A 26,910-nucleotide genomic window follows, 5' to 3' on the forward strand; every position below is an offset into this window, starting at 1 on the left:
GGAGCTTCTGTCTGGATTTCTGCTTGCTGCCTACTTTGCAACAGCTACCAGAATACAGCTGTGTCACGCAGAAAAACTAGACATGTCAACCTTTCATCATCTAAAAGGCCATAGACATCTGAATTGCTGTTTTGTACCACACGCTCTCCACTACAATTAACATGCGCTGAGTGAGCCACGCACAAGAATCACTCTAGTTACAAAGGCACTTGCAGTGTTTTGCTTGCACTGCATTTTTTCAGGACACAATAAGGAACTCCCAAGTAGACTACAAATGTGCTTTTCTTAGAGAACACAGCCTCATCTACACAAATAGCAACTGAGAAAATGAAGATGTTTTCCAATACCTAATGTAAAAAAAAAATAAAAGGGGGGGGTGGGGAAGCATGCTGGTTTGATTGAAAATGAGTTAATTTTCTTCATGCACTTAGAAACTTTTATTTTTCGTAGCTAGCATGATCATTGTTTCAATTTAGTTTGAGAACAAGAAGATAACACCCTGGGATAGAGTTAATGTTTTTCTTCAAGTAACTGTCCAGTGTTTTTTTGAGTTGAAACATAGAGAATGTAAGAGCTTGCTGTTATCTAAGTCGATGTCTGGGAGCCAAGGCCTTTCTGAGCTCTCTGCCCGCAGGTGTGAGGCAGCTGGGAAGGGGGGCAGAGATGGTGCAGAGCTTGATCCAGACTGATCATGGAGAATATTCCATGCCACAGGCATAATATGTAAGGAGAGTCGGGATTTTCCAGCTAGGGAGATAGAGATCCGTTCTGTTTCTGCTCTGTTTCAGTTATGCTCAGGAGTTCTCTTAGTTCAGCCTTTTGCCACCCTGCCCTTTTGCAGAGGCCTCTGGGCCTTTCTGCCTTTTTGACTTTTTCTCTCTCTTTCCCCAGGATCAGCTGCTTGGGACCAGGGTGCTCTCTTACTGGGACTGGCTGCTCGGTGCAGACCAAGTTTGTGAGGAATTGCACTGAGTATCTTTTACTTCATATTCTATTTTCTGTTTATATATATATATTAGCAATAGTAGTGGTATATTAGTATTATTTTATTAAACTGTACTTATCTCAGTCCACGAGTTTCTCCCTTCCCTTTTGTTTCTCTCTCCTATGGGAAGGTAAGTGGGGGTAAAGGAGTGAGTGAGCAGCTATTGTAGTTTAGATTGCTAGCTCAGGTTAAACCTCAACAGCAAGGAAAACTATTTCATTATTGTCATTTTACTGGTATATGTGCTATTTGAAGTAAGTTTTCTCCTCTAGCTCTATCCTTTCTGTAGTGTCTTTCACAAGTTTTACACACAAGTCAGTAGTTCAGTTAGGCGACATTAGTAGCATATTTAATTAGATGTACCTTGGTATCTTCCTTGTAATTCTAGATATCAAAGTATCAGAAGATCCTGCATAATGAAACCCTTTTTTCCAAACTGTTGAGGCCTGACATATGCAGAAACACAAGCGAGAGAACTGCACATTCTGAATCAAAGACAGAAACTTATAGATCCTTTATCACCAGCATTAGCACCACCACTTCCAAGAAAACAGATTTAGAAATAGCCAGCCCTTTGGCTACTACCACACTTATAGCAGACAGCACAGAGGTCAGACTTCTCTGTGAAAATTAAATACATCCATTTTCTGGATATTCCAAAAGAAGTAAGTAAAATGAAGTAACTACGTGAGCCGTGACAGACTCTAATGTTTCACCACAACCCATACAGCCATCAGGACTTTTCTTTATCTCCAAGCAGGTTTGGGAGGTTTTGGGCATCAAAGACCCACATCTCAAACCCAGCTTCACAGGTCTGACTGATTCCCTGGAAGGGCTGTCTCACAGAACAGAAACGTTTTTTTCAATGCTGTAGGAGAAACAGTGGTCAGTGATTCCAGGCTTGGTTTAGTTACAAATAATTAACGAATACAGGCACTTGTTCCCACAGCACAGCTAGCAATAAAACACAATTCCACTACCCCCTCCATGTCCTGCTCTGACAACTCTGCACAGTACAAAGAGGGAACAACTGTGTGATTACTTTCAGGATATGATCATTTCCTTGAAGCATTTGAAAGCAGTGTAACTTGCATTTTATTATAGTAAAGAATACAAACAACTGGTATTTCAAAAGAAGCACGAACACATGAAGAAGATCAGCCTGTAAAACTTTAACTGACTTATACATATTAAGTATTTTAATGCCAAATGGTTCCTCTTACTCCCAAGGCCAGCAGAGTGTTTATGAAGGCATTTTGACACAACATTCTTAGGACAAGAGCATCTAGGGCAGACAGCAGCAAATAAGAAAGGGACAACTGAAAGATCACTTCTGCACGCCACAGGACAATGCGAAGAAACAACAAACTTGTGAAATTGTGAAGACCTATGGAGAAAAGGTATGTTCACAGGAATTTTGCAAAACATCATCAGCTCGACAAGCTAGTAAGCAACTGAAGGAACTCAAACTTGCAGAGCTTGTGAACTTCAGGGCATACCACATTTCTCCATACAACACCAAGGAAGTTAACTTTTACTTGAAATTCTAGGGACATAGGGATGGCTACCAGTAATTTTTAGTTACTGGTAAAGAACCATGCAAATAAGAGGGGGAAAAAAGCTTCACTTAAATTCAGTATGCAATTTGCATCTATGACATAGTAAGTGTGACATGAAAAGTATCAGATCACATACTGAAAACAGGGCTAAAAGTACAAAAGATAAAACCCTCCAGACATATTTCGCGTTTGTGGAGTTCTTCAGCAGACAGAGTGCTTCTCTACTTTGGCAAACAAGGTGCTTTAAAGCATGTCCCCTTTATGTACCTGGAAGTCTGAATTAATTGGGTCAACAAGAGTCGAAGCAGAACAATGCAGTTTCCATATGAAAGGAGACAACCAAGTTTTCTCCTTCACTACAAATGAGGAAGAGGGCGATGTTTCTGAGCTGCACGCTAGGAAGCAGTGGAAACCCATTGCATAATGGCTATCCTGAGTAGTTATGAATAAGTTTGGGGTCCAAATACGTAATTACCACACCAAATAGGTCATCCCAAAATAGCCAAAGGACAAGAAGCTATTAACTTTTTGCAGAGGTCAGGCAAGAGATAGAGCAGAAAGATAACCATCTGAGAAGGCGTATAACGTGGCATCTGTGAATCCAAATGACCAGGTGCTTCCCATCAAATCACCAACAGCAGACATTACCTGTGTACTCACGTTCACAACCCAGAACCAAACTGTATTCCACTAAGAGAAAACCTAGTACAAAATGCTGGCTTACAGTTATGAACCACACTCAAAACAGCTTAATATGTAAAATTAATCCTTAATATCACTTGCGAGCCATGACAAGGGTCACTTACGCTGTGCACATTGCAGACAGGTTTAACAACTCTAATGGGAACCAGGAGAGTCTCCAAAAAAAATAAATCAAAAAGTCTTCTGAGGTGTGGAGAAGGCTTTCAGCATCTAACAATTCAAGCAACCATCACAAACATAAGTATATTGAAATTAATCTCCTGGAACCAACATCCTAGTTACGTACACAGGAGCAGAGTCCCTTCTGTTCAACACTACCTGAAATTAAATGAAATGCTCCTTTTTGCCAAGACTGAAGAGCAGCTAAAGTAAAAGCACAGCAGGCCTACCAGCAAAATCAGCCTTTTCCTCTCTGCAAGTCACATAGGTAAACCAAAAAAAATAAGCAAGTTCCAGGTGCACCCTCTTGAGGTCCAGAGAACAGAGGTTCTGAACAGGAAGAATTATTTGAAGGCAGCTTGCTATGCACCTCAGAAATGAACCTAGCCTACAAAATAAAGCAAACCAGAATAGCTCCATAGAAAAACAGCTTTTTATGTAAATTTTTACAAGAAATCATGTTTAAAAGTTAATTCTCCTCTACAGAGAAATATTCTCTGCACAACTACCGTCTAAATATTACCTTATTCCATCACAGCCCTCAATGTGGCAAATTTTCAAGTTAATTTGCTTTGAGCTCATGCAACCAAAGCACAGAATAAAATCTATCAAGTTTCACTTTCCAGTTCCTCGCCACAACGCCTAATGCAGAGTGCACGCTGCGCAGCTTCGACATCATGCAGGTTTAAACAGCCACCGATTTGAGAGTCCTCCACCACATATTGCAAACTCAGTTCAGCAATCAGAAAGCTTTTTTTTTTTTTTTAAATTCTGGAATTCTGGTTACCAAAATGAAAACATCTCTTTTGTTTTACTCAGAGAATTAGCAACGGTGGTGTGCTTAGCTTTTGTAGAGTTAAGCCCTAACTCCAGAGCGAACAAAAGACCAGCTCTGTGGCTGTTTTGCCGCTATAAAGAACCTGATGCGTAGACTTAGCATTTCAAAAACCTCTTGCCTTAGCAGAAATGCCATACTGTAAGTCCTTTCCGGGCCAGAGGTGAATGCCTATCGCTTAAAAGGCCATAAAGCAGAAACAGTCGCCGGCGAAGCGCTGACACAGCCTTTGCCCGTCGCATATCGCCGCTCCGTGCTTGTCTCCCCGCTGCCACCCCGGCCCAGCCGCGCTCTTCGCCTGTCCCGGCCGCATCGGCCTGGGAGTGAACTCCAAAACCCCTCAGCCTGACAGCCCAGCGCCGCTCGGCTTGTGCTGCGGGCCCGGCCGGAGACCCGCCGCTCCCATTTCAGCCTCGCCAAGGGCCGTGGAGGGCGGGACAGTGGGGCAGGACACGCGTGGGCCCCTGGCCCCCGCGCACCGCTTGGCACGCCGCCCCGCAGCACCCACGCGGTTCGGCAGCGCGGGGAGGGGTCGGGGAGGGTTTCTCCCCCGGGCAGCGGACACGGCGTGGGGCCGCAGTCCCGGCCCGACCACCCCGGGTGCGGAGGGCGGGCCAGTGCCGCTTCCCGGGCTCCGCCCCGACTCCCCCGTGCACCTGCCCCAACGGCCGCCAACGGCCCCGGCCGCGGGCGCTCACCTTCTCGCTGCCCTCCTCCGCCGCCTCCTCTTCTTCCTCCTCTTGGGCGGCCGCCCGCCGCCGTCGCCGCGCCGACATCGCGCCGCGGGAGCCCAACGTCCGCCCGGCAGCGGGCGGGCACAGGCGGCGCGGGGCCGATTGGGACAGGGAGGGTGCGGAGGCCGCGCCGCGGAGCCCAACGGCCACCTCCTCCTCCGCTGGGGAGCCTGGCGTTACACCCCCCCCGCGGAGGAGGGCGCTCTCGCCGCGGACGCCGCCGCCACGGCTCGGGGGCGCGGCCGAACCCACCGCCCCGGCAGCGGAGAAGCGACCGCGTCCCCGCGGCGGCGGCTGGGCCGAAGGGGGCGGGGCGGTGTCGCCCAGGTGCGCCCGGAGCTCCGCCCCCCGCGCTGGCCCCGCCTCCTGCGCCGCTCGGTCCGGCGGAGGCAGGAGCGCCCGGCCCGGTGCGCGGTTCCCGCCCTCGATGAGGAGGGACCCGAGCGAGTTATCCTGTCGGGCAGGGGTTCGGTGGCCGGCGTCGGGGGTACCTGCAACCCCCTGGCGTGCCTCCGCCGGTGCCTCCCCGCCAACCCCTCTGCCGCGGGCATGGACCTCAGGGTTGTTCTATTTCCTGGGTGTTCGAATGGCCCCCGGGTGCTGCGTGCCTGCGGTCCGGCGGTGAGATCCCCAGGAGACGGGGGCGGGCATTTCTACACAGCCCTGGTGTTCACTCCGTGTGGACACCCGTGAACAGTGGTGCTGCAGCCCCCACGGGCACCGCTGGTTGTCTGTGGAGCCCCCACGGGCATCCCCGGTGGCCTATGCAGCACTTTGCTTTCCTCTGGGATGCTTACGCCCACCCACCGTGTGTCCATTTAAAAAGGCAGATTGGGTGCTTGCCTGGTTCCTGCCCCACCGTGCCATGCACTGGCCCCCTCATGCCACGGCACCTGCCTAAGGCTTCACAGTCAAGAAGAATGCTGTGCAAGGGCAGTCTTGCACACCTCATAACTGATGCTACACTATCAGCTCTATCTTCCTCTCAAAATAGCCACCACTCACTGCTGTCTCAGGAGCTGTGCAGAGGGTGGGTGTGAAAGGCACACAGAGCCCTCTTCACCCAAGCTGCAGCCGTGTGGGATACAAAGGGGTCAGGCTGGAGCAAAGCCTCCCTGTCCAGAGACAAACAAGTCCTGCTAAACACCCTGACCTGATGTGGAAACCACACCTGTCTGCTGAGACTTGGTGTCATCCCAGCCCTCTGATCCCATTCAGGTGACCGAGACAGAGTACCTCTCAGCTCTAGCAAGCAGCTGTCAGGTGATCCAGAGAGCAAATGCCAGCTTTGCATCCCAAAGCCTGCTAAATTCCTCTGGCTGCCCCATCACAGTCCCTGGCCTGCTCCCATGCGTTTGTGTTACTACTGACAGTCTGGTCACAGCAACAGCTGGCTGCACCAGAATGTTCCTATGAAGACAGTCTAGATGTCACCTCCGTGTCCACATGCTGGCTTGCTGTGCCTGCAAACATGGGCCAACGCCTCTTGCAACACAGCATCTAGCCATGTCTGCTGTCATTTATGTTATCCCTCTGGTGACTGGTTTCACCAAGTTTATTTCATTATATAGGCTCATTACGTAAACAACACTATTTATTATGCACCTCTGAAGATATGCCCGGCATGTTTTCAATGGCAGCTCCGCAGCTCAGGAAGTTGGAGTGACCTGCTGTGAGTGGACATGGATTATGATGTGGACAACCCAACCCTGACCTTGTCACCAAGAAGCATAGACCCTCCGGTGTTCAGGAAGACCATCCATTTCTGTGAAATGCTTTACCTGAGGGCTGCTGACAGTGCCAGGAGGCAGCGTTCCTGCGGTGTTCCCAAGCACATGCAAAAACCTGGTGTGCTAGGAAAAGGGCGGCTTCAGCAGAAGGCAAACCAGAGACCCAACACCAGACCAGACAGGCCGCAGAGGCACAGCTCCTGCCACCGGGTCCTTTACAGACAAAGGTGACAGTGGCAGCCCACCACTGACCAGCAATATGGCCATATGGCCTGCATCCTCCAACACTTCAGTCTTACTAAGTGTAATTTTAAATGTAATTCTCCATAAGTGAAATACTACGTGTGGAAATGGAGTCAAAACTCATGTCTCCTTTTGCAGCAGAAACCTAAACCATACGGGGTAAGCTGGGCACAGAGCAGATCCCAATGGGTAACAAGGCATCCTTTCCGCTATCTCCTCTTTCAGTAGGTTTCTACTATTGAGTTTTCCCTTGCAAGCATTTACGCAGCAAAGCTTTCAGAAGAAGCCACGGTGTCCCCTACTTCAAGCACAAGATGTGCATTTATTCTGTTGGCTCTGCAATGGGACTGGCTGTCTAGAGGAAAGAATAATAATTTCTTTTCTCTGCACAGAGAAACTAAAAAGTAGCTTGCGTGGTCTCCTCTGCTTTGCCACCCATGGTGGTGTGACACTTGGAGCAGATATGCAGGCTGTTTCCCCTGGCATGCAGATCCCACATGGGAGTCAGCAGCCCCAGGTAGGGTGGACACCAACTACCCTACAGCCACCACAGAGCAGCTGGGTCTAGCTAAAGAAGTATATAGTCCTTCCTGGTAAACCAGACATAACAAATGCAGGTCTGAGAAGGACTAGATGCTGCCCCTCTGCCACAGAAAAAGCCCTTCTGTGGTCGACAAGACAGAGACAATGCTTCAATACCTGCATAAAGATCATTAAGCAGATCTTTATGTCCTGTCTGGCAGAGGAGAAAGACCTGCCATTTTTCCTACATCTTCACTCCTTAACCTAAACAGTGAAAGGGAAAAGAATTCACTTAGAAAAACTTGGAGGAAAAAATATTTGTTCAGCAAATGGTGTGGTGGGAGAAACTAACAATAATGGCAAAGGAGGAAAAGGTGAAGTTACTTGAAACATATTAATGAGCAGAGAGAAGCACAAGAAAATGAGTCACTGCATTTTGGGAATAAGAAAGCAAGCAGTGGATGACTGGTGACAGTGGGGTGAGGGAATGAGAAATCTTCTGGGCAGGGCCACCAGGAGAGAGAGAATGAAAAACAAGGACCAGGCTTTGGCAGGATCAGGTGGGAACCCAGCCCTGGCCTTGCTTGCCTTCTCTCTCCCAGCTGGGTGCCCTTGCTGCTGCCACACACCTTTTCACCCACGGGAAAGTGAGGAGGGCCAGGGAAACAGCTGTAGCACAGCAGAGTGTTTCAGGCCTCTCCAGCCCAGAAGATCTAAGTGGCAGGGGGCTTAGAGAACAGGCAGAGCATGAGAGCAGGCTGTCCTACTTCTCGGTTGCAGCCCCTTGCAGTCATTGGAGCCCAGCGTGTCTCCTGAGTCGCAGCTGGTTAGACTGGTCGGATGGGAATTTTCCGAGTCGACACCCTGTTACTCAGGTTCCTTTGGGGTAAGTAACTATGCTGGCTGGAATGCAACATCACTTTTCCCAACTCCGTGACCCCACGTGGTTTCACAATGTGTTACAGAAATCTCCATGTTCTCTGCACACAAAGGTATTAGCATGTCAGCCACCGACTTTTCTGATATCCAAGTATTAATATTATTACCTCTCTTGTATACAGGTTCAGTATCCTGATCTGTAAGACCTCAGAGGCTTTTGTTGCTCTGGCTTCCCTTTTGCCTTCTCCTTGTATTCCCACATGTATTTAATAGCCCAAAGCTGCCAGCAAACAAACCAAACCTTGGTGACCAGGCTCAATGTTTTCTGCAGCACAGAGAAGCCCCTAAAAAGCACATCCCTGCCCTTCGCCCCAGTGCCCAGAGCTAAGGCGCACTGCAGGTACCCGCAGCAGGCAGATCTGCATTGCCTGCTTAGCCAGGAGCTGCCTGCCCTCCGTCTGCCTCGACCTACCTACAGAAGTGGGAGTTCTCTGCTGGCAGATGCAAAATTAAAGCCCTGACGTTAAAACAGTTATATAAGCCCTGTGTTAAAGCACTTACACAAGCTGCATACAGCCTCCCAACAGCCAGCCAGCTGGCTGGGGTCTGCTGCTCTCTCTGCTGAGCAACAAAAAGCCCCTTTTGCAGGAGAGAAACAGAGCGGGGCTGCTTCGTTGCTGCTGCAGCAAGAGCAAATGGAAGGAATGGTCCCTTGTTCACTCTGAAGTTGAGGAACATAGGGTACACAGCTCAAAACACGTGCTGGCAAGAACAGCATGTCTGCAGACACAGCGCTGAGGAGCCCTATTTGTTGGCGGTCTTGGAAACAGAAGTTTTTTGCAGCTTTGGGGTTTTTAAAATTGATTCCTACTTATGCACAGAACAAGTGAGACAAGTCGAAAATGTCGATACCTACTGGTCAGCACAGACAACAATGTCCAACGATGTCAACAATGGCTCGGTATCCCCTCAGATAATATTAATTAAGAAAAATATTTTAATGTGCTGCAGTTAATCTATTTATAAATTTTTTGCATCCCTAGATTATTATAAAGAGGATAACCCCAACCCAGAAAGAAGTAGAAGGAACAGCAATACATCAGCCTCAGATCATGTTGAGTGTTTTTTTTCCAAAGCACAAGGCAAACTATTAATATCCTGCGCTCCCCTGACAAAACTGAGAGCTGCAAAGCACTGTCTGGCACTCACTGCCTTGAGACTGCGTGTGGGAGCGGGGTGCGGGAACCCAGGTGCTCGGGATATGCTTGAGGCTGAAATTCCAGGTCAGAAGCTTATTAAACAGTCGGTGCACTCTGCGATGAATCCTCCTCCAGCTCTGAGCAGTAGACCCAGGTGCAAAAAAAAAAAGGAAAGCCCTACTGGAATATAAGGAGGGTAAAGTCAACTGAGAGGCTGCTTTTCCCCCTCTAAATGGATACAGCATTAGCTCTAACACTGTCTTGCAGGGTTTAACCTGTGTCAAAAGCTAATGATGCTTTGTCAAGGCATCCCGAATAAAGCATAAATATCTATATTTTATTAATTTAAGTTCACTGACAGTGCTGAATTGTTATTCTGTGTGTAGTTAACATGTCAAGTAATCTGTTTACATGTGCTGCTCTGGCATAAAAACGTCATAGTCCCTGATATTTGTAGTCGAGAATTATTTGCTTAGTACTTGCACGCTTGAACTTTATAAAGTAGGCCACTCATATGCCAGAAAAAAAAAAAAAAAAAACCAACTCAAAACAACAAAACAAACTGGCCTCATTATTTCCAAATTAAGTACCAAAGTCTGAGGAACATAATCTAGTGACCACTGTGAAAGGTCTGGCTGCAGAATTCTTTGCCCCAGGCAGCTGTCACCTTCTGTTTGGTCCAGGTGGCTTAGTATTGCACAGCTACTGAGTTATTCTTGATCCTTCCTCCCTACCATAATCCCTGGCATGCTCTTGCTTTTTCCCAAAAAAACGGTTCATACGTGGTGGGTGTTTGGCCACTGTTTTCATGTAAAATGTGAAATTAGTTCTTGAACTTGCTTGTGGCAGCTGTCTGAACATGCCATGAATCTGCAACACGCCCTTCTTCTGCTATTTCACACACACTCTATGTTAGATTATCCACGCAAATTCTTTCTTTTAATGCAAATCTCTGTTCAGAATACCACAATTTATCAGTCTGCAACTCTTCACTGCTGGCAGGGCTACCTTTTCCAAGGAGCGTGTGGGCATGGAAAAAGGTGGCAAGAAGCCTGGTTTTGGACAGGACTGAAGAGCAAACCACTCTCCATAAAGTTGCATAAGATACTTTGAAAAAGGCCTCACTAAATACAGAACAGCTCCTTCAGGCAACCCCCCAGCTGGGGCTTTCACATGGCAGTTCACGAGCACCTTCAGAGTGCTACAAGCCTGGCGAACACTCGGGGTGCAGGTACACCTGGTCCCTCAGAGGACAAGGTGGGGAACCCAAAACCCCAGCCTGCAGCAGGCAGGGCAGAAGGGAGGAAGGGAAGACCTGATGCCTCCTACAGAGCCCCAACACTCTGTTTGGCAAAACCACCTTGGCAGGAGAAACCTGGCCAAGCAAACTTCTTGCACCCAGAGCACTTCTCAGCAATTTCACTGGATGCAGAGACCATTTACGTTAAATATGGGTGGCACCAGCTTTAATACCACACGCACTTGCCTCTAGCTGCCAGCTATCTTCATCTGCAAGAGATAATCCCTTCTGCATGATCTCAAGGGGACCGTGCTAGTACTCAAGCTTTATTTTCTCAGTGTCAGGCCATTCTGGTTCTTTCTAAGTAACTGGGCAGACCACAAAGCTCCCTGTCGGCTGCAGTCTCAGGGAAGGGACATGCTACTGCACAACCAGCAATACCCCATTACATCCCATTGCAACAGACATGTGCTCCTCCACATGCCAGATGTGAAGACAAGCCCCCGTTCCATCAGTGGGCATTTTGCCATCTTCTCCCTCCAAGGCAAAAGCCATTCTGCAGTTTCAGCAACATCTTTTCCCATCCTCAGGTCAGAGTAATGCTTCCAAGTGAAGTATTTACTATTTACTTGATTTGTGGTCCACGGAGCACGGCTTGCACTTCTCTCCGCTTTCTGTCACTGGATTTGCCCCCCTCTTTTTTATACTGCTTTCAAGGAGTCTTACGTCATTTAATTTAATCGAACTCTAGTATTACCCACCCTATTACTTTCCAGTTCAGAAGAAAAGTGCATGTAAGGTATGAGTAGGCATATCACCATTGATTTTTAGAAGTTTATGAAATATTACTGTGTTTTGCCAGCAATACCATCTTACTATCTTATCTTAAGGGACCGGCAGAACATTATGGCAGGCTCAGAGTGTATTTTTTAAGTGGCAAGCAGTCAGCAGGATGCAATTAGGCCAAGTATTACAGTCACGATCTGGAAATTTTGCCCTGTAGAGTCCTGGTTTGCTGCCATTTTATTGTGGTTGTCTTCAGACTGAAGTACATCTTGTGCTTTACAAACATGCTTCTACATATTCACTTTGGTGAATTCTCTGGGAGTTGTCTTCTAGTGATGCAATCATAAAAATACATCAGAAATTATTAACCAGTTATACCTTCGGTATCTTTGCCATCTTTCTCCAAACCTGTGAACTGGAACTGTGTTACAACAGACCCCGAGGTCTTTACTAGTAAGACACACACAGGTCAAGGTGTCTTCCCTTAAAAAGAGCCAAGAAAATGCAAGCTAGAAAAGACAGAGACTCAAGGCTTCTTCTCTTTTTTTTCTTTAAAAAAAAAAAAAAAGTTTTTAGGAATGTAGTTGAAAGCTCCTCAGCAAATTTTGGCTAGTGACTTCTGGATGTAGGCCACAGCACTCCTGTGCCTGGTCTCATTCCTAGTTGCCAGCACACGTAGGCAGATGTTGGCAAGTGGTTATTTTGCCTCTTTTTCTTACCTGGAGGTGCCAGATTTGTGGGAAAAACACTTCATCCTCAACAGACAGCTTCTTCTAGAGACATACTCTGTGTGCCAAATGAGTTGGGGAAGCTGGGGTCAATTGCCTGTTACCTGTCCCACAAAGCCCTCAGCTGGCTGCTTGTCTCATGCTGAGATCATGATGAAGGAGGGATCCACAACAGCAGAAGGATTGGGTACCAGCTGCCCAAAAGAGGTGCCAGTTCTACCTTTCAGCCTTTTCAGCTCCCTCTGGGGCTCTGACCAAACTGGTTGGCCCTCAGCCATGTACAACTGGAAAAGCAAGAGCCAAAATGGGAATGGAGAGCAAACACAGCAAGTGGCTTTCCACCACTTCTTCTACTGTTGAACCAGTTGGCTGCCTGCTTATCTGAAGCCTGCAGTGCAAAGCCAAAATGAGAGAAAGAAGTCCCGAAGTGTATCTTTAGGCTCACTCTCTCTCCGATCCAGGTTTTCTTCATGCAATTGCAAACTACAGAATTTCTCCACTTGCCAATGCAAGAAGACGGACCATCAGCCAGCTGCTCTATCCACATGCTTGAAAGGTACTTTCTGAACAGCACCCTTCATGCCACCATGACAGCTAACCAAAGCCAGTACTGGCAGAAGTTATTTCAAAATAGCAAATCATCAGTAAAACATCTGGAAGCAGAAGAGACAAAAAGCCTGGGTACCTTACTGCAGTCCAGCATTCCCTGCTGCCCTGTCTCAAGTACCACTAGAAGCTCGTGCAAGCAGCAGAACATGACTCCTATTGGCATTACTGGTTACGATAGATGAGAAGGAAAGCAAGAATGTGACCAGGAGCAGGAGCTGGAAGAGATAACTGAGAAACCTGTAGAAAAATGAGAGTTTTCTCTGTGGGGCAAGAAATGGTGGCATGCTTTATCCCAGGAGTGTTTGGCAATGCCACAGCAAACTGAGGTGGGAAGTTGGATTCAAACTCTCACAGTAGGAAATTGGCCCTTCTGGGTGCAGGATTTTTAGCAGTCTTCATCTCCTATCCTTCTCTAAAGAGGGGAAAGCACAAGAAAACAAACAAACAAAAAAACCAACAACAAAATGCAATAACAAAACACAATAACAAAACACAACAGAGCCCTGAACAACCCTTCACTCCTAACTATTCAGCTTATTACAGAAAAATCAAACCATCAGTCTTCCTGCTTCCCATGGCAGTTCCCAGGCTCCACAGTATTCTCCTCACTTTCCACTGCTGCCTCTGTTGCACGAGGCATTTCATCCTCTTCCCTGGAGAATGGGGTTGAGCCTGGCAGAAGTCACCATGGCTCCTGAGGCTTCTGAAAGCCCTGCTCTGCCCTCGATGCCACAGCTCTTGCAGCCCCTGTAACAAAAACCCACACAGTTGTCGGGGCCAGTAAGGTGACCTGCGATTTGCAGGGCTGGATGGTGTCACACATCAATGGGTGGAAGAGAAATAACTCCTTCCTGCTCTTCAACCACTGATTTTGCTCCAGCAAATCCCAAGGAAACTGGTGGTGCACACCTAAAGTAATGGTGCTGCTGACAGCTGTGGCTCCATCCCAGATCAGATGCTCTTGTCCCTTCCCTTATGGCACAGCAGCCTCTGCTGACACAGGGCAGGCAGAAGTATCATATTACACAGGATTACACTAATGGGTTTGTATCTTCCCTTATATTCTAACAAAATTACAAAGCAAGCAGCCAGCCTCTGTGCACGATGTGACACAGTCAGGTTTTATGGTGGTGGGAAGGAGAGCACAAGGTCTGTTCTGATGGGGCAAAGGGCCTGGCCCCGGCAGCACACTGACTGCCCTTGGTATTTGCCAGTCACTGAGACTAACCAGCTGCTTGGCCTCTTGTCAGTGGTTTGTGCCAGGCCAGAATTGGCATGGCCGAGACAGCGGAGCCTTGATGAGCCCCTGTAGACTCAGAGAGGAAGGGAGGCAACGGTCTTGGAGAAAGAGAAGCTCAGTGTAACCTGGATGTGTTACAGTGATTCACAAGTGAAGACTTAGAAGCGGCAGTTCAGGTAAATCTCATTATTGAGACAACGCCACTGTAGACTGGCTAAGATGGGTGCAAGAAGCATCAAGCTTCCCCTTCATCTCTCTTGCCTGTCCCTGAGAAGGACTTCTCTCTCCCAGCCCACCTCCCCGGGAGGCTCGGCCAGGAGAGCCGGGTGTTTGAGATGGTCCTTGCCGCTGCGGGGCTGCAGGAGAGCTTGCCCCCACCGGACCCCTGGCCGGGGTTGCTGGGACCAGGACTGGGACTGGAGAGGGAAGACGAGTGAGGCCGTGGTTTCCAGCGGGGGAGAGCCAGAGCCGCCGCCGGGAGAGAGCTCCTCGCTAGGTGGAGCTGCCGGAGCGAGCACCGCGCCGGGACCGGCCGCAGCCCCGGGAACCCGCTGGCTCCCGGGGAACCGCCGGAGGCCGCCCTGGACACACAGCCCCGCACTCCGCTTCTGCCCCTCGGCGTCGTGCTACACGGAAACTCAAGCAAGCAAGATCTTTTCTTAACGAAGTCACGTTAGGCAGTATGCTGCTGTCAGTAATTTTCTCTGTGATTTAGTCTGAATCTTCTAATCAATGCAGCCCCGTCAGCCTTCGATGTGATGGAAAATGCTGAAATACGATTTTCTAAAAAATCATAAAAATATGCACATGATAGCTAGCGCTGCCACTCTCTCCCTCCCATCCCCATTTAGATCATCAATTTAACGATTTCCAGTTCCCTGACATTGGACCACCCTGTGCCAACAATTTCTAAGCAAAGCTCTCTTTGCTGATTTCCATGGGGGGCTGCTTCAAGATCGATGGCTAGCGATAGCCTACCGTACATATATTTGTCTCACAGAGTGAAAGAAACTGTATAAAAGCTCCAACCATGCCAGTTAAATTTCCATACACTTTTGCTGTTAACGTGAAACCTAAGTAAAGCCAGACATTAGTTTTAGCCTGACAGTGTACCTCGTTGTCCACGTTGAGAAAACGTACATGTGAGTGCCAGGGCAGTGCCCAGACCCACACCCAGCACCTGCAGCCATGGGGACACTCGCTGCTGTACGCATTCTTGAGTGGCCAGACTGGCCAGTGGGAGCCTGGGGATGATGGGTGACTGCTTGGTCTAAATTGAGACATTTATCCACACTTCACATGCACATACACTGCACAGTGGGAAAGTTCTGTGCAGCACTGTGCAATGGCAGGAAAAAAGAAGGTAACTTTGGAAGGGTGGCACCTTCACAGCCCTTAGGCAAAGATAAATAAGGGAGATGGAGCACCAGTGGTCCTTGTCCCTGCTGTCACACGTCTGGCCTACAACAGGTACCTTTTGGCATGATGGTTAATAGCAGGTTTTCAAAATAGTTTTCTCATCTGTGTATGCCCAGCCGCTCGTGTCTGGTCTTCATGGGCTTCCCCAAGCCCACCTGAAAATAGAGCAGGCCACTTAAAAGTACCCATGCTGCAGGCTGAGGTGGGCACAGACAGCTGCAGTCCCCAGTGCTGCTGCTCCCGTTTCCATCATGGGCACATCTATGCTAGCTACAGCTTTTGGTATCACCATGCAGGAATAAACTAACATTATGACATTGAGAAATATGTTATGTGCTAATTACTTAGGATAAATGAAGCCCCAGTAATCAGTAATGCCATGCATCTACTGCTAGCAGGGCTTTGGTGACAGAGTGGGCAAGGCCCAAGCATCTGAAGTCTCCCAGAAATTAACATTGGTTTTAATGAGCTACCTATGTGGCATTGGAGAGGAGTCAGGATGCTAGCAGAGTGCTGGGGGCACCTGCAGTGTGCCCCTGTGGCCACATTAAATAAATATATAACACTTCAACACTGGAGCATAATGGAGATGGTGGGCTGCCTTTGGAAATGTAGGCTGGACAGACTTCAGGTGAGACTTGTACTGCTGAGAGGGAAACATGCACGAGGGCCTCAGTGGAGCCTGAGCAGGGCACAGGCCTGGGGTGGGAGAGGAATGGGGAGTGAGATTGTCAGGAATAGTCTCTGGTGAACCTGTGGATGCCAGAAAGACGGACGCTCTGCTCTTGTAATCCTCTCCTCCTAGCTTTCTCCCAGCAGGGGTCAGGCTGGACCAACAATCACAAATCAAAACTAAAAAAAATATTACTCTGCTCCAGCAAATATTCCAGAAAGGAGAAAAATATTTCACCTTACTGCATATACAGAAAATATTTGAACATCTTATTTAAGAAAAGAAAAACAAATACTGAAACAGCAAAACAGGTGACTGTAAGCAGCAACACCCTCCTTTTCCTTGCAGCTGTTTCAAGGAGATGATGACCAGGTCCTGTTTCCACTTATTACAGCCTCAGCCTCTGTTCCCAGTTATTCTGGATACAGAAATTTGACCAGGATGTGGGGACTGCAGAATTACAGCAACAAAGTGACATGAGCATGTCCTCAGAAGTGACGGGAAGGCCCCAGGGAAGGCAGAGCTTACAGCATCCGCCACCGGCTGCAAAGGGAAAGCTGTTACCCACAGAAAGCATTCCTGTGTAGTCAGAACAAATAAATAACATAAAGTGATATCAGTCCTAGGTTGATGTCCCCGGTAAAACCCTCAGGTAGAGCAGACAGTGTTTCATGGCCTTTGGCACTCTGAAGAGCAACTCAAAGTGCCCGCAGTGGGGCCCACGAAGCGATGCCTCTGCCTTTGGCTGTCACCAGAGGTCTGCAGGCAGACACTCTGGGACAAGAATGCTAAAAAGCAAGTGAGATGTATCCAAAGGCCTGGCTCACAAAAAAATTTTCTGGCCAGCTTTGCCTTGGTTTATCACCTAGCGAGAGAGAACACAGAGGATGGCATTTCATGCGTGGAATTTTAATGATAACTTTATTATATTTTAGTGTATTATTGGCTTGCGATTTTGTAGTCTTACAAGAAATTTCCGTTTCCACATCTCCATTAAATGTCTGATTCATTTTCTTGGCTGGTGGTAATGCTTCAAAGCTACATCACTAAAGAATCAGTGTTCTGCATTAGATAAATATAAGACTGAGTGTGATTAACCTATTAACTATTTTTAATTAGCTTTTACTGTTCTGCAGATATTCTGTGTTTTTGAGGAAGCAGAAAGAGAATGAGTGCATGCTAGTGCTATAGAGCTATACAGAGCTAGCATATGGACTGAGATTATTCATCACCATTGGCAGGGACCCTTGTCGTTTGTCCGTCTCAACCGCGACAGACCCTGCTGTATGGAATCTTGCAACAACATCACTATTTTCCTGCTAGATTGAATGCCATAATGGACATATTTGTGCCTGAATTATGGACAAGAGTGAAAAATTTAAAATCTTTATAGCATTTTTATGCTTTGTCTTCCTTTTTGGTAATCAGATCTTGATTAAGAGTTGGAATTAACACCCAGAAAAGCATTAGGATTTCCTGGCTCAGTTCTTTTCCACCATGTAGAGCAGACAAGAAATTATTCAGTGGCTTTACAGTTTTGCTACAACAAAAAGATGTCTAAATGCCTATCCATCACTTTAAGAAAGTAACTGACTGCTTGCTTGCAACGAAGAACATACGGTAATGGCAAGGCATTTTATTTGCTAAATAAAGTGATTACTTGATTAAGGTTCTTTCCAGTATTCCCTCTAGTGCCACCCTTATTCCCTCAGCCCCAGACCTTCTGTGGGAAGGTGTTGTCCTGTACTGTCAGTAAACCACCAGACACTCAACCACCCCTTGCTCGTGATGAACAGTCATAAAAAAAAGAAAAGAAAAAGAAAAGAAAAAACCACACACACACACAAACAAACGAAAAAAACAGAGGGTAGCAGATCTGCTCTTGTTCCTGTACCTCCTTTCCCTGCCCGCAGCCAGCCAGAGCCCCCTCCTGCTCATGGTGACTTCTCAGGGCAAAAGCTGGCCAAGGTGGGGTCCCTGGCATCTGTCCCCATTGCTGGACGGCTGAGAGGGCTCTGGACAGGGCAGAGCCAGCCCTCCCTCAGAGCCACCACCCCGGGCACGGCCGGCCACTGCAACTGGAAGCGCTCAGGGAGCTGCAGTTCAGGTACCCGTCTCACCAGCTTGAAGAATATCTGCCCCTACTCTGCCAGAGCACTGTGGACCTTTTTAATTCCAAGCTCACTAAAATGTGCTTGTTAGTTAGTTTGTTTGTTTGTTTGTTTTCCTTTCAGATATGCTGTGATCATTCCAGCCAACGTGAATTTCGGAGGCACAGCTGCTCCAGCACTGCTTCCTACGCCTCGGACGAGCAAGCAAATAACAACAGTTTTTTCCAACAACGCTTCTTCTTAATTCACGTTTCTTCTTCTCACCCGCTCTGTCTGACTGGGGTCTCCATCGCAACTCAGCCCCCCTCCCCGAGGCCCAGCGGGGTTTCCGCGGGAGCTGCCCTGACCCCCTGGCTCCCTCGGCGGCTCCTCTGTCTTTTGTTATTTAACTTGGTAGTTGCTTTATCTGCAACAAGGCGGTGGAGTGCTTACGGATCAGATCTAGTGAAATGAGTGAAATGCGCCCAGGGATGAACGAACAGGCTGCAGTGAATCCATTCGGTATTGCCCGGGGCTGCTGTTTGTTCACCCCATTTGTGAAGTTTGTTATTCGCGTGCATTTTACTTCCGCTGCTCAGCTGCCGAGGGGGACAGCACAGTCCCCGGCTGCCGTCTCGGTGACTTTGCCTGCCCTCAGCTCATGGAAAACAAAAACTGAATACGGGAAAGCAACTAAATGTTTTCAAATATTTCTGGGTGACAGTTATTAAAGACGCACAAGAGAGCTAATGTTGACGGCTGCTTTTGAATGTGAACTATTTCTCAAGGACGGGTCAGCACTATTGGCGCCATGTCACTTGTGATGTTATTTTTAGGAAAAGAGTTGCATGAGGTGCCTCCCAAATAAACACTCTTTTACAAGATGCCATTCGTTCAGTATAGAAAGAAGGATGGAGAAGCGGTTTGTGCGGGAGGGATTGGTTTGATTTGTTTTCCTTAGAAAACAAGTCCAGAGAGGTGGTGGGCGGTGAACTCCCGCCATGGCCGGGTAAGGAAGAGCGGAACGAGCGAAAACAGCCGGTACCGCTGCCCGGAGCCGGCGGGCGGTGGAGGCTGAGCGCTGCGCCGGCACCGCCCGCTGCCCGCGGCAGCCCCGGCCAGAACGGCAGACCCGGGCGGAACAGGAGCTTCAGGCAGAACAGGAGCTCCGGGCAGAAAGTAAGCAGGCGTCGGGGCTGGCAGGACCGCACTGCAGAAGGCGCGGGGCAGCTGGATCCGTCCCTCAGGCCCCGGTTCCCGCCGCTAGCAGCGCGGAGCGCGGCTGAAGCTGCCGCCTCTGCCGGTGGCCGCCCCCGCCGGAGCTCCCTCGGGGCGTTACGAGGAGGGTGAAAGCGGGTCTGGGGCTGCGGGGGGAGTCCCTGGCCTCCCCGTCCCGAGTCACACCGGTGCAAACCCCGGCCCTGCTCCGTCTGCTCTGCAGCTCCCCTGGGTGCTGGACACACAGCGGGACCGTCCCGCGCCTGCCTCTACGCTTCCAAACCCCGGTTAATTTTTCTACTCCCAATTAAAATGCAAATCGGTGGACAGGCTCCCCCCTCCTCACGTCCGCTGCCCGAGCCGAGCTTCGGCGCGCCAGGGGCTGCCGCGGCCGGGCGCAGGAAAATGTTTATATATTTTTTTTCCTTTTCAATATTTAAGAAGAGATCCAAGGAAAAACAAAACCAAAAAAAACACAAAAACAGATAAACCAAAATCAAAACAAAAAACCCGAAACACCAAACCCAGAAACTTAAAGGTGAGCTTCTCGGATGCGCAGTTTGTGTGGCTATACAAAAGTTACGGCGATGCAAGATCCTGCTCTACGCATCCTTTCTTCAAATGATTTTTTTTTTCTTTGTAAATTAAAGTAAAACAATTCCGAGCAACAGGAGATATTGAGAAATACACAGAAGCACCGACGGAGGTCGAGGACTAACATGTTTCCACTTTATCTCAGATCCGTAATTAAAAAAAAAAAAATCGAAAGTCCACACCAGCCCCTTTTTTCACGCTCGAGGAAACAGAGCTCCCTGTAGGGACACAAACTCGGGCACAGGGTAAAAATTGTTTAGGGTGATTTTGCATGGCTTTTTTTCTCCGTGGGACGCTCTTTAGGGGCCACCTGGGATTTTTTCCATTCCAGCCCCAGGCGCTGGGGATGAGTGTCGCGGGGGCCTCGTTACCGCGGGTGTGTGACACCGGACGGTGGCCGGGCGCCCTGTGGGGCTGGCGAGAGGGGCCGGCGGGACGGACATGCGGTTCCAACCTGCAGCGGGTACAGAGCACCCACGCAGACCCAGCGGCGGGCAGGGTCGGCACCGCTGCAGAGGGGTCCCAACGGCTCCGGAACCCCGGCGGCAGGGAGGCGGTGCCGGGGACAGGCCTGGCTGAGACTCGAGGAGCTCCGCTTGAGTCGTTCCCGGGGCAGAGACAGAAGGAAGAAGGGAGGGAGAGAAAGACAGAAAGAGAAGGGAGGGAGGGAGGCAGAAAGGGCGGGGGGGGGGGGAGAGGAAGAAAGAGAGGAAGAAAGAGAGAAGAGAGAAAAAAAGATAAGAGGGAAGGAAGGAAGGAAGGAAGGAAGGAAGGAAGGAAGGAAGGAAGGAAGGAAGGAAGGAAGGAAGGAAGGAAGGAAGGAAGGAAGGAAGGAAGGAAGGAAGGAAGGAAGGAAGGAAGGAAGGAAGGCAGTAGGGGAATAAGAAATATATAAAGAGAACAGAAGGACAAAAAGAGAAGGAAATAGAGAAAAAATAAAAAGGAAAAGAGAGAGAAAAATGGGGAATTAAAAGAAGGAGAAAAGGGAAAGAAAGAGAGAAAGAAAGAGAGAAAGAGAGAAAGAGAGAGAGAAAGAGAGAAAGAGAGAAAGAGAGAAAGAGAGAAAGAGAGAAAGAGAGAAAGAGGGAAAGAGAGAAAGAGAGAAAGAAAGAGAGAAAGAGAGAAAGAAAGAGAGAGAGAAAGAGAGAGAGAAAGAGAGAGAGAAAGAAAGAAAGAAAGAGAGAAAGAAAGAAAGAAAGAAAGAAAGAAAGAAAGAGAGAGAAAAAAAAAAGAAAAAGGCCTGAAAGGGAAGAAGAAAGTGGGGAAGAAAAAAAAGGAAAGGAAAGGAAAGGAAAGGAAAGGAAAGGAAAGGAAAGGAAAGGAAAGGAAAGGAAAGGAAAGGAAAGGAAAGGAAAGGAAAGGAAAGGAAAGGAAAGGAAAGGAAAGGAAAGGAAAGGAAAGGAAAGGAAAGGAAAGGAAAGGAAAGGAAAGGAAAGGAAAGGAGAAAGTAAAAGAAGAGCAAAGAAGAGAAGCGGAGTGCAAGACAAGACCGAAGTTGGCGGCAAGGCGGGCGCGGCCCGGGTGGGCAGGGCCGGCCGCCGCCCCGCCCCCGCCCGCCGCCGCCGCCGCCGCGCCCGCTGCCGGCCGAGCCCCCGCTAAAGGAGGCAGGGAGCGGGGCAGCGCGGCAGTGCGCCCCGAGCCTCGCCCGAGCCCTCAGCCCCGACAGCCGCGCCGGCAGCCAGCGGGAGCCGCGCCGGGAGGGATGCGGGGCGCCGGGGAGGAGACAGGGGCGGTGAGCACGGCCCCCACGCCGCTGTGAGCCCCCAGCTCCTCGCAGATACAGAGAGAGGAGATATATACGTGTATACGCACGGACTCTGCGCTTATACACATATATATAGATCCACCGACAGCAGCACCGCTTTTTTCCCCGGGAGCGGCCGCCAAGGCACAGCCCCGATGCCCGGCGGGGCGGCGGAGCCGCCTCTTGGGCGCGCAGGACCCCGCTAGAGGCGGCGCCCCCCTCGGGCTGGATGCGCGGCGCCGGTGCAGGCGGCACCCCCGGGCCGGCCGCCGGGGACCCCCGGCGCTAGGGGCTGGCCAGGCCCCCCGCCCCGGCCCGGCGGCGGCGGTGCGGGGATGCTGGCGCTGGGGCAGATGGACGGCGCGCCCCGGCAGGGCACCTTCCTGTTGGGCAGCCCGCCGCTGGCCGCCCTGCACAGCATGGCCGAGATGAAGGCGCCGCTGTACCCCGCGTACCCCCTGCCCGCCGGGCCCGCCTCCTCCTCCTCTGCCTCCGCCTCGCCCGCCTCCGCTTCGCCCTCGCCGCCACTCGGTTCTCCCGGCCTCAAGGCGCCCGCTGCCGCCGCCACGGGCGGACTCTCGACGCTGGGCTCGGCCCCGCCGCAGTTGTCGGCCGCCACCCCACACGGCATCAACGACATCCTCAGCCGGCCCTCCATGCCCCTGCCGGGCGCCGCGCTCGCCTCCGCCTCGCCCTCCGCCTCCTCGGCGGCGCCCGCCGGGCTGCTGGCCGGTCTGCCCCGCTTCGGCAGCCTCAGTCCCCCGCCGCCGCCGCCGCCCGCCCTCTACTTCAGCCCCGGCGCAGCAGCCGCCGCCGCTGCCGTGGCCGCCGGACGCTACCCCAAGCCGCTGGCAGAGCTGCCCGGCCGGACACCGATCTTCTGGCCAGGGGTGATGCAGAGCCCGCCCTGGAGGGACGCCCGCCTCGCCTGCGCCCCCCGTGAGTATCCAGTATCGCGGGGGAGCAGGCGCGGGGATCCTCGCCGGGAGTCCGGTCGCGGTGCTGGGGAGCAGGGTCTCAGCGACCCTGCATCGCGGCCAGACCCTCCCGGCCTCCATCTCCTCCAGGTCCGGCCGCCGCCGAAGGCGCTGGCTTGGCTTCACTTTAAAAAAAATATTTTAAAAATTTATTAAGCGTGCTTTGCTTTTATCCCTCCCTTTCGGTCAGCGCGAAATCCTGTAAAATGTCGGTTATTGCTGACAGAAAGAGGAGCCCTCTCGGAGGAAGGCGGTCGCGCTGCAGCTGCTTTCACCGTCCCCGCTGGGGAGCCTCTGGGCCGGGGCTGATTCTAGGGGCGCGCACAAACTTTCCCTGAGAGGGACTTTCCGTTACCGCCGGCTTATACCGACTGCAGTTTTTCTGGAAAATGATATCGTTTCTCCGCTCAGATTTTCGATCCTTAAAGGAAAAAATAATCAGTGGGAGCCGGGAGGCTGGCGCCGCCGCCTCGTCCAGGCAGCAGTTTTGTTACAGACTCTCCCTTGGAGAGAACCCCCACCGCGTCTGCCAGGGTCGCTTGAAAGCGAAACGGTTTCCCAAATCCGTAAATTAACGTGTCATTCCGTGCCTTCCCTCTTTCTCCCCCACCTGCTAGATCAAGGCTCAATTTTGCTGGATAAGGACGGAAAGAGAAAACATACCAGACCCACTTTTTCTGGCCAGCAGATTTTCGCCCTGGAAAAGACTTTCGAGCAGACGAAATACCTGGCTGGCCCGGAGCGAGCCCGGCTGGCCTATTCGCTGGGAATGACGGAGAGCCAGGTCAAGGTGAGAGGAGCGGCTGACGCACGGAGCAGTGCGGGGCAGGGGGAGCGCGATCGGCTCCCACCAAAGGGTCGCGGGAACTGGGCTCGTCTCGGGCGGCCGGAGCTACTACGGGGCCGGGGCGGCAGACCCGCAGGCACACGGCGAGGACTTCCCTAGCAGTTACCGGCAACTTACCGTTCATTACCTTACTGGCGGGGCTGAGAAGGATATTTTAAAGCGTATCTTATTTAAAAACCCAAGAAAGACTGAGAAGCCCGATGCGTTCAGCTTGAACGCCACGGGGGTGGCCGCCGGGCTGGGAAAACGATGGGGAGCTTGGGGTCAGGATGCGTCTCTGGACGCACCCCACACAAACCCGCCTGGCCGAGACCACGCACCTCGCTCGTATTGTCCCACCCCAAACTCTCCGTTTTAGTTAAACTCGGACCTGTGGGCAAAGGGGAGGTGTGAGGAACTGGGAGCGCGGGCTGAGCCCTCTGGGGACAGCCGGAGAGGCATTTGCAGGGATACATAGCGGTTTCGTCCAGAGGGGCCTCTCGGTGGTCCTCACGCTTTCAGACTGATCTAGAGACTCTCCTTTGTCACTGCAAATGTCCCAACGGCTGCGAATAAATTATTGTAGTCCCTACAATGAAAATAACCCCCTCCCCTCGCAGGCCCCTGCTAGAGAAGAAATGCATCTGGTAGGGCAGGGGTGGGTTGGGAAGGATCAGCCTGAAATGTGTGTTTTCACCTCCGGGTGGGAGGGGAAGGAATGCCCCGGGCTCGCTGCGGACCTCGGGGAAGGTAGGGGCTGCTGTTCGCCCGCGCTGGGGGGGCACCCGTGCCGGAACGGGTGACTCAGGCTGCGGGCAGCGTGGTGCCACCGGGTTCGGCTGCTTTTCGTTGACGGGAAAATTGTGTCCTCGCTGTCGAAGCGGGAGTCACTACCGCACGGGGCAGCGGGGCGGAGGCGGCCCGAGGCGAGCGGCCGCGGGTGGTGAGGGTGGTGGTGATGGTGACGGTGCCGGTGGGGACAGGTCTGGTTCCAGAACCGACGGACCAAGTGGCGGAAGAAGCACGCGGCGGAGATGGCGACGGCGAAGAAGAAACAGGACTCAGAGACGGAGCGGCTGAAGGGCGCCTCGGAGAACGAGGAGGAGGACGACGACTACAACAAGCCCCTGGACCCCAACTCAGACGACGAAAAGATCACGCAGCTGCTGAAGAAACACAAGCCGGGGGGCGGCGGGCTGCTGCTGCACCCCCCCGAAGGGGAGGCCTCCGCCTAGCCCGCTCCGCCCGCCGCCGCTTTCGGAGATGTACAGATCTATTTTTCTAGACTCTACGCGCCCGGGAGAAGGAGGAGAAGCCGGAGAGGGAGCAGAGAGGACTGCGGCGGAGCGGGGCCCCAGCGGGCGCGCCCGTCCCCCGGCGCCACGTGTTATTGTAGGGTCGCAGGCGGCGGAGAGCGGCGGGGGCTGCCCCGGCCTGGGTCCCGCTCCCGGCAGTGCGGCGGCCGCCTGTTGCTGGCTCTTTGTAAATAAACCGTGAGTCACCCGCGACCATAGGCGTTCCTTACTGTGAATATTTAAAATGTAAAATACCTTCTTTTTTTGTACAGTGGGGCCTGGGGGCGCCGCCCCCCTGCTCCGCGCTCGCCGCCACGGCCAGGCGGCACCGGGGGCACCCCCGGAGCCCCGAAACGGGCGGCAACTGGGCCGCCCAGAAAAAAAGCCTCCGTGGCTGCCACCGGCTCCTCCCTCGGGCCGAAACTGCAGTGGGTCCGTGTGCTATTTATTAGTATTTTTGAAACACTTTCTGTTCCGGTGTCGTGCAAAGGGAGGGGAGAGGACGAAGGGACAGAGTTTGCTTTCACTCACACCGTTTCTGATCAACCGCGTGTTGAAAAAGTAGCTGGTGGGAATTGTCACAACCACTTTCAGTCAAAATATAAAATTCATTTAGTTGCTGTAATTGAATTTAAAGTGTGTTTTCTTTTGTATCATAAGGACTACTATAGAATGTAAATGTTTTCCTTTTTTTTTTTTTAAGCTAATAACGATGATATATCGTGATATAGCATCTTAACATTTATTAATTTATATTAAAAATAATTCGGTTTGTAAAGAGAAGAAAAGTCCTTTGCAAGACCAGTTAAATGTAATGCACTTTCTGTTAAAAAAAACAAACACAAAACAAAAACAAAAACGATAAATCAATTAAACCAGTCTAAAGACGTCTGCTGCCTTCACTAAAGGGTAGAGATAATCTGATCCCATCAGAGATTAAATAATGAAACCGACGGAACAGGAAGAAAAAAAAAAGTTCAATCTCTTGTTCAGTTTCAATAGTGGGTTTTTAATTTGTTTTATATTTTTAAATTATTATTATTTTTTAAAATATATGGAAGTTGTCTACTTTGTTGTGGGGGTTGGAGAAAGATAAAAATAAAATAAGCGGCGGCTTGTTTGGGGACAAGGCTGGAGGCTCCTGCCCTCGCCGGTCCCTCTGTGAGTGGGCAGGCAGCTTTTCCACTCGGGCCCCGGAGCGATTCGCCTCAGCCTAGATTAGGCTATATTAACTTTTTAAGCGGCGAGCAACAGAAGCTGTTATCGAGGACAGAGTGTTACCGTTACTATGGAAAAGCAACTGCTTTCCGAGAAGCAAACGGCGAATAAAATAAGATCCCGGCTAAGGGTCTAGAGTAGTAGTTAGACCCAATACCGAAACAGCTAGGTTAAATTGAAACTCATTATCTGGACGCGATCATTTCCATATCTAAACAGACCAGAAACAATCGTTTTTTATCCCGGGTGCGGCAGAGCAAACACAAGTGCCGACGTGAGAGAGAAAGGGGCCATCAAATCTGGGGGAAAACAAACAAACAAATAAATAAATAAATAAATAAGCATTCGTCCATCAGTTTGTGAATAATTTTGTCCATTGGAAAAAAAAAAAAAAAAAGGAAGAAGAAGAAAAGCAAAAAAGCAGAGCAGGATTTTATTCCGCTTTCGGTTTAGAAAATGGCCGGGTCCGGGAGGAGGGAGCGAGTCCCGGCGCAGCTGCCCGGGCTCTCCTGGACCGGGCTGCTCATCGCTGCTCACCGACCCCCGCCCTCCCCAATCTTTCCCGGCGAGTTGCAAAGGCAGGCAGGGAAAGGGCGGGCGCTTTCCAGGGCTCCCACACGTATCTGCCGTCTCTCGCCCTTACGATTTCCCCGCGGGTTTGGCGGGGCCATGAGAAATAAATAAATACACGGCGGGACCGACCCTC

At 50.6% G+C, this 26,910-nt stretch overlaps 2 protein-coding genes across 4 annotated transcripts in view; one reads left to right on the forward strand and one right to left on the reverse strand.

The window, feature by feature from the left end:
* Nucleotides 1-26,910, reverse strand: part of CDS1 (CDP-diacylglycerol synthase 1) — a 107,487-nt gene that overhangs the window by 26,944 nt on the left and 53,633 nt on the right. Inside the window, exon 1 of one of the 2 annotated variants that reach the window (XM_082050263.1) lies at nucleotides 4,939-5,158. The exons of the other annotated variant lie outside the window; for it this stretch is intronic. Within the exon in view, the coding sequence (XP_081906389.1) occupies nucleotides 4,939-5,016 (78 nt within the window). The 5' untranslated portion in view covers nucleotides 5,017-5,158. Of the gene's footprint in view, nucleotides 1-4,938; nucleotides 5,159-26,910 lie in introns of those variants that run through there. 2 annotated transcript variants of the gene reach the window in all.
* NKX6-1 (NK6 homeobox 1) lies at nucleotides 21,756-26,057 on the forward strand. 2 transcript variants are annotated; one of them, XM_082051360.1, is made up of 3 exons: nucleotides 21,756-22,827; nucleotides 23,483-23,655; nucleotides 24,675-26,057. In XM_082051360.1, exons 1-3 carry the CDS (start codon nucleotides 22,224-22,226, stop codon nucleotides 24,924-24,926), a joined length of 1,029 nt encoding a protein of 342 aa, XP_081907486.1. In that variant the 5' UTR covers nucleotides 21,756-22,223; the 3' UTR covers nucleotides 24,927-26,057. The 2 variants fall into 2 exon arrangements, with proteins under 2 accessions (XP_081907486.1, XP_081907487.1); XM_082051361.1 differs by having other exon boundaries at nucleotides 23,554-23,655.

Source organism: Streptopelia decaocto, assembly GCF_964273445.1.
Source record: "Streptopelia decaocto genome assembly, chromosome: 4".
NCBI classification, from domain to species: domain Eukaryota; kingdom Metazoa; phylum Chordata; class Aves; order Columbiformes; family Columbidae; genus Streptopelia; species Streptopelia decaocto.

Bases quoted from the DNA above. Each gene is read 5' to 3' on its own strand.
- NKX6-1 (XM_082051360.1), top strand. From the start codon at position 22,224: ATGCTGGCGCTGGGGCAGATGGACGGCGCGCCCCGGCAGGGCACCTTC. The intron at 22,828-23,482 runs GTGAGTATCCAG...CCCACCTGCTAG, and splicing joins CCGCCTCGCCTGCGCCCCCC to ATCAAGGCTCAATTTTGCTG. The intron at 23,656-24,674 runs GTGAGAGGAGCG...CGGTGGGGACAG, and splicing joins TGACGGAGAGCCAGGTCAAG to GTCTGGTTCCAGAACCGACG.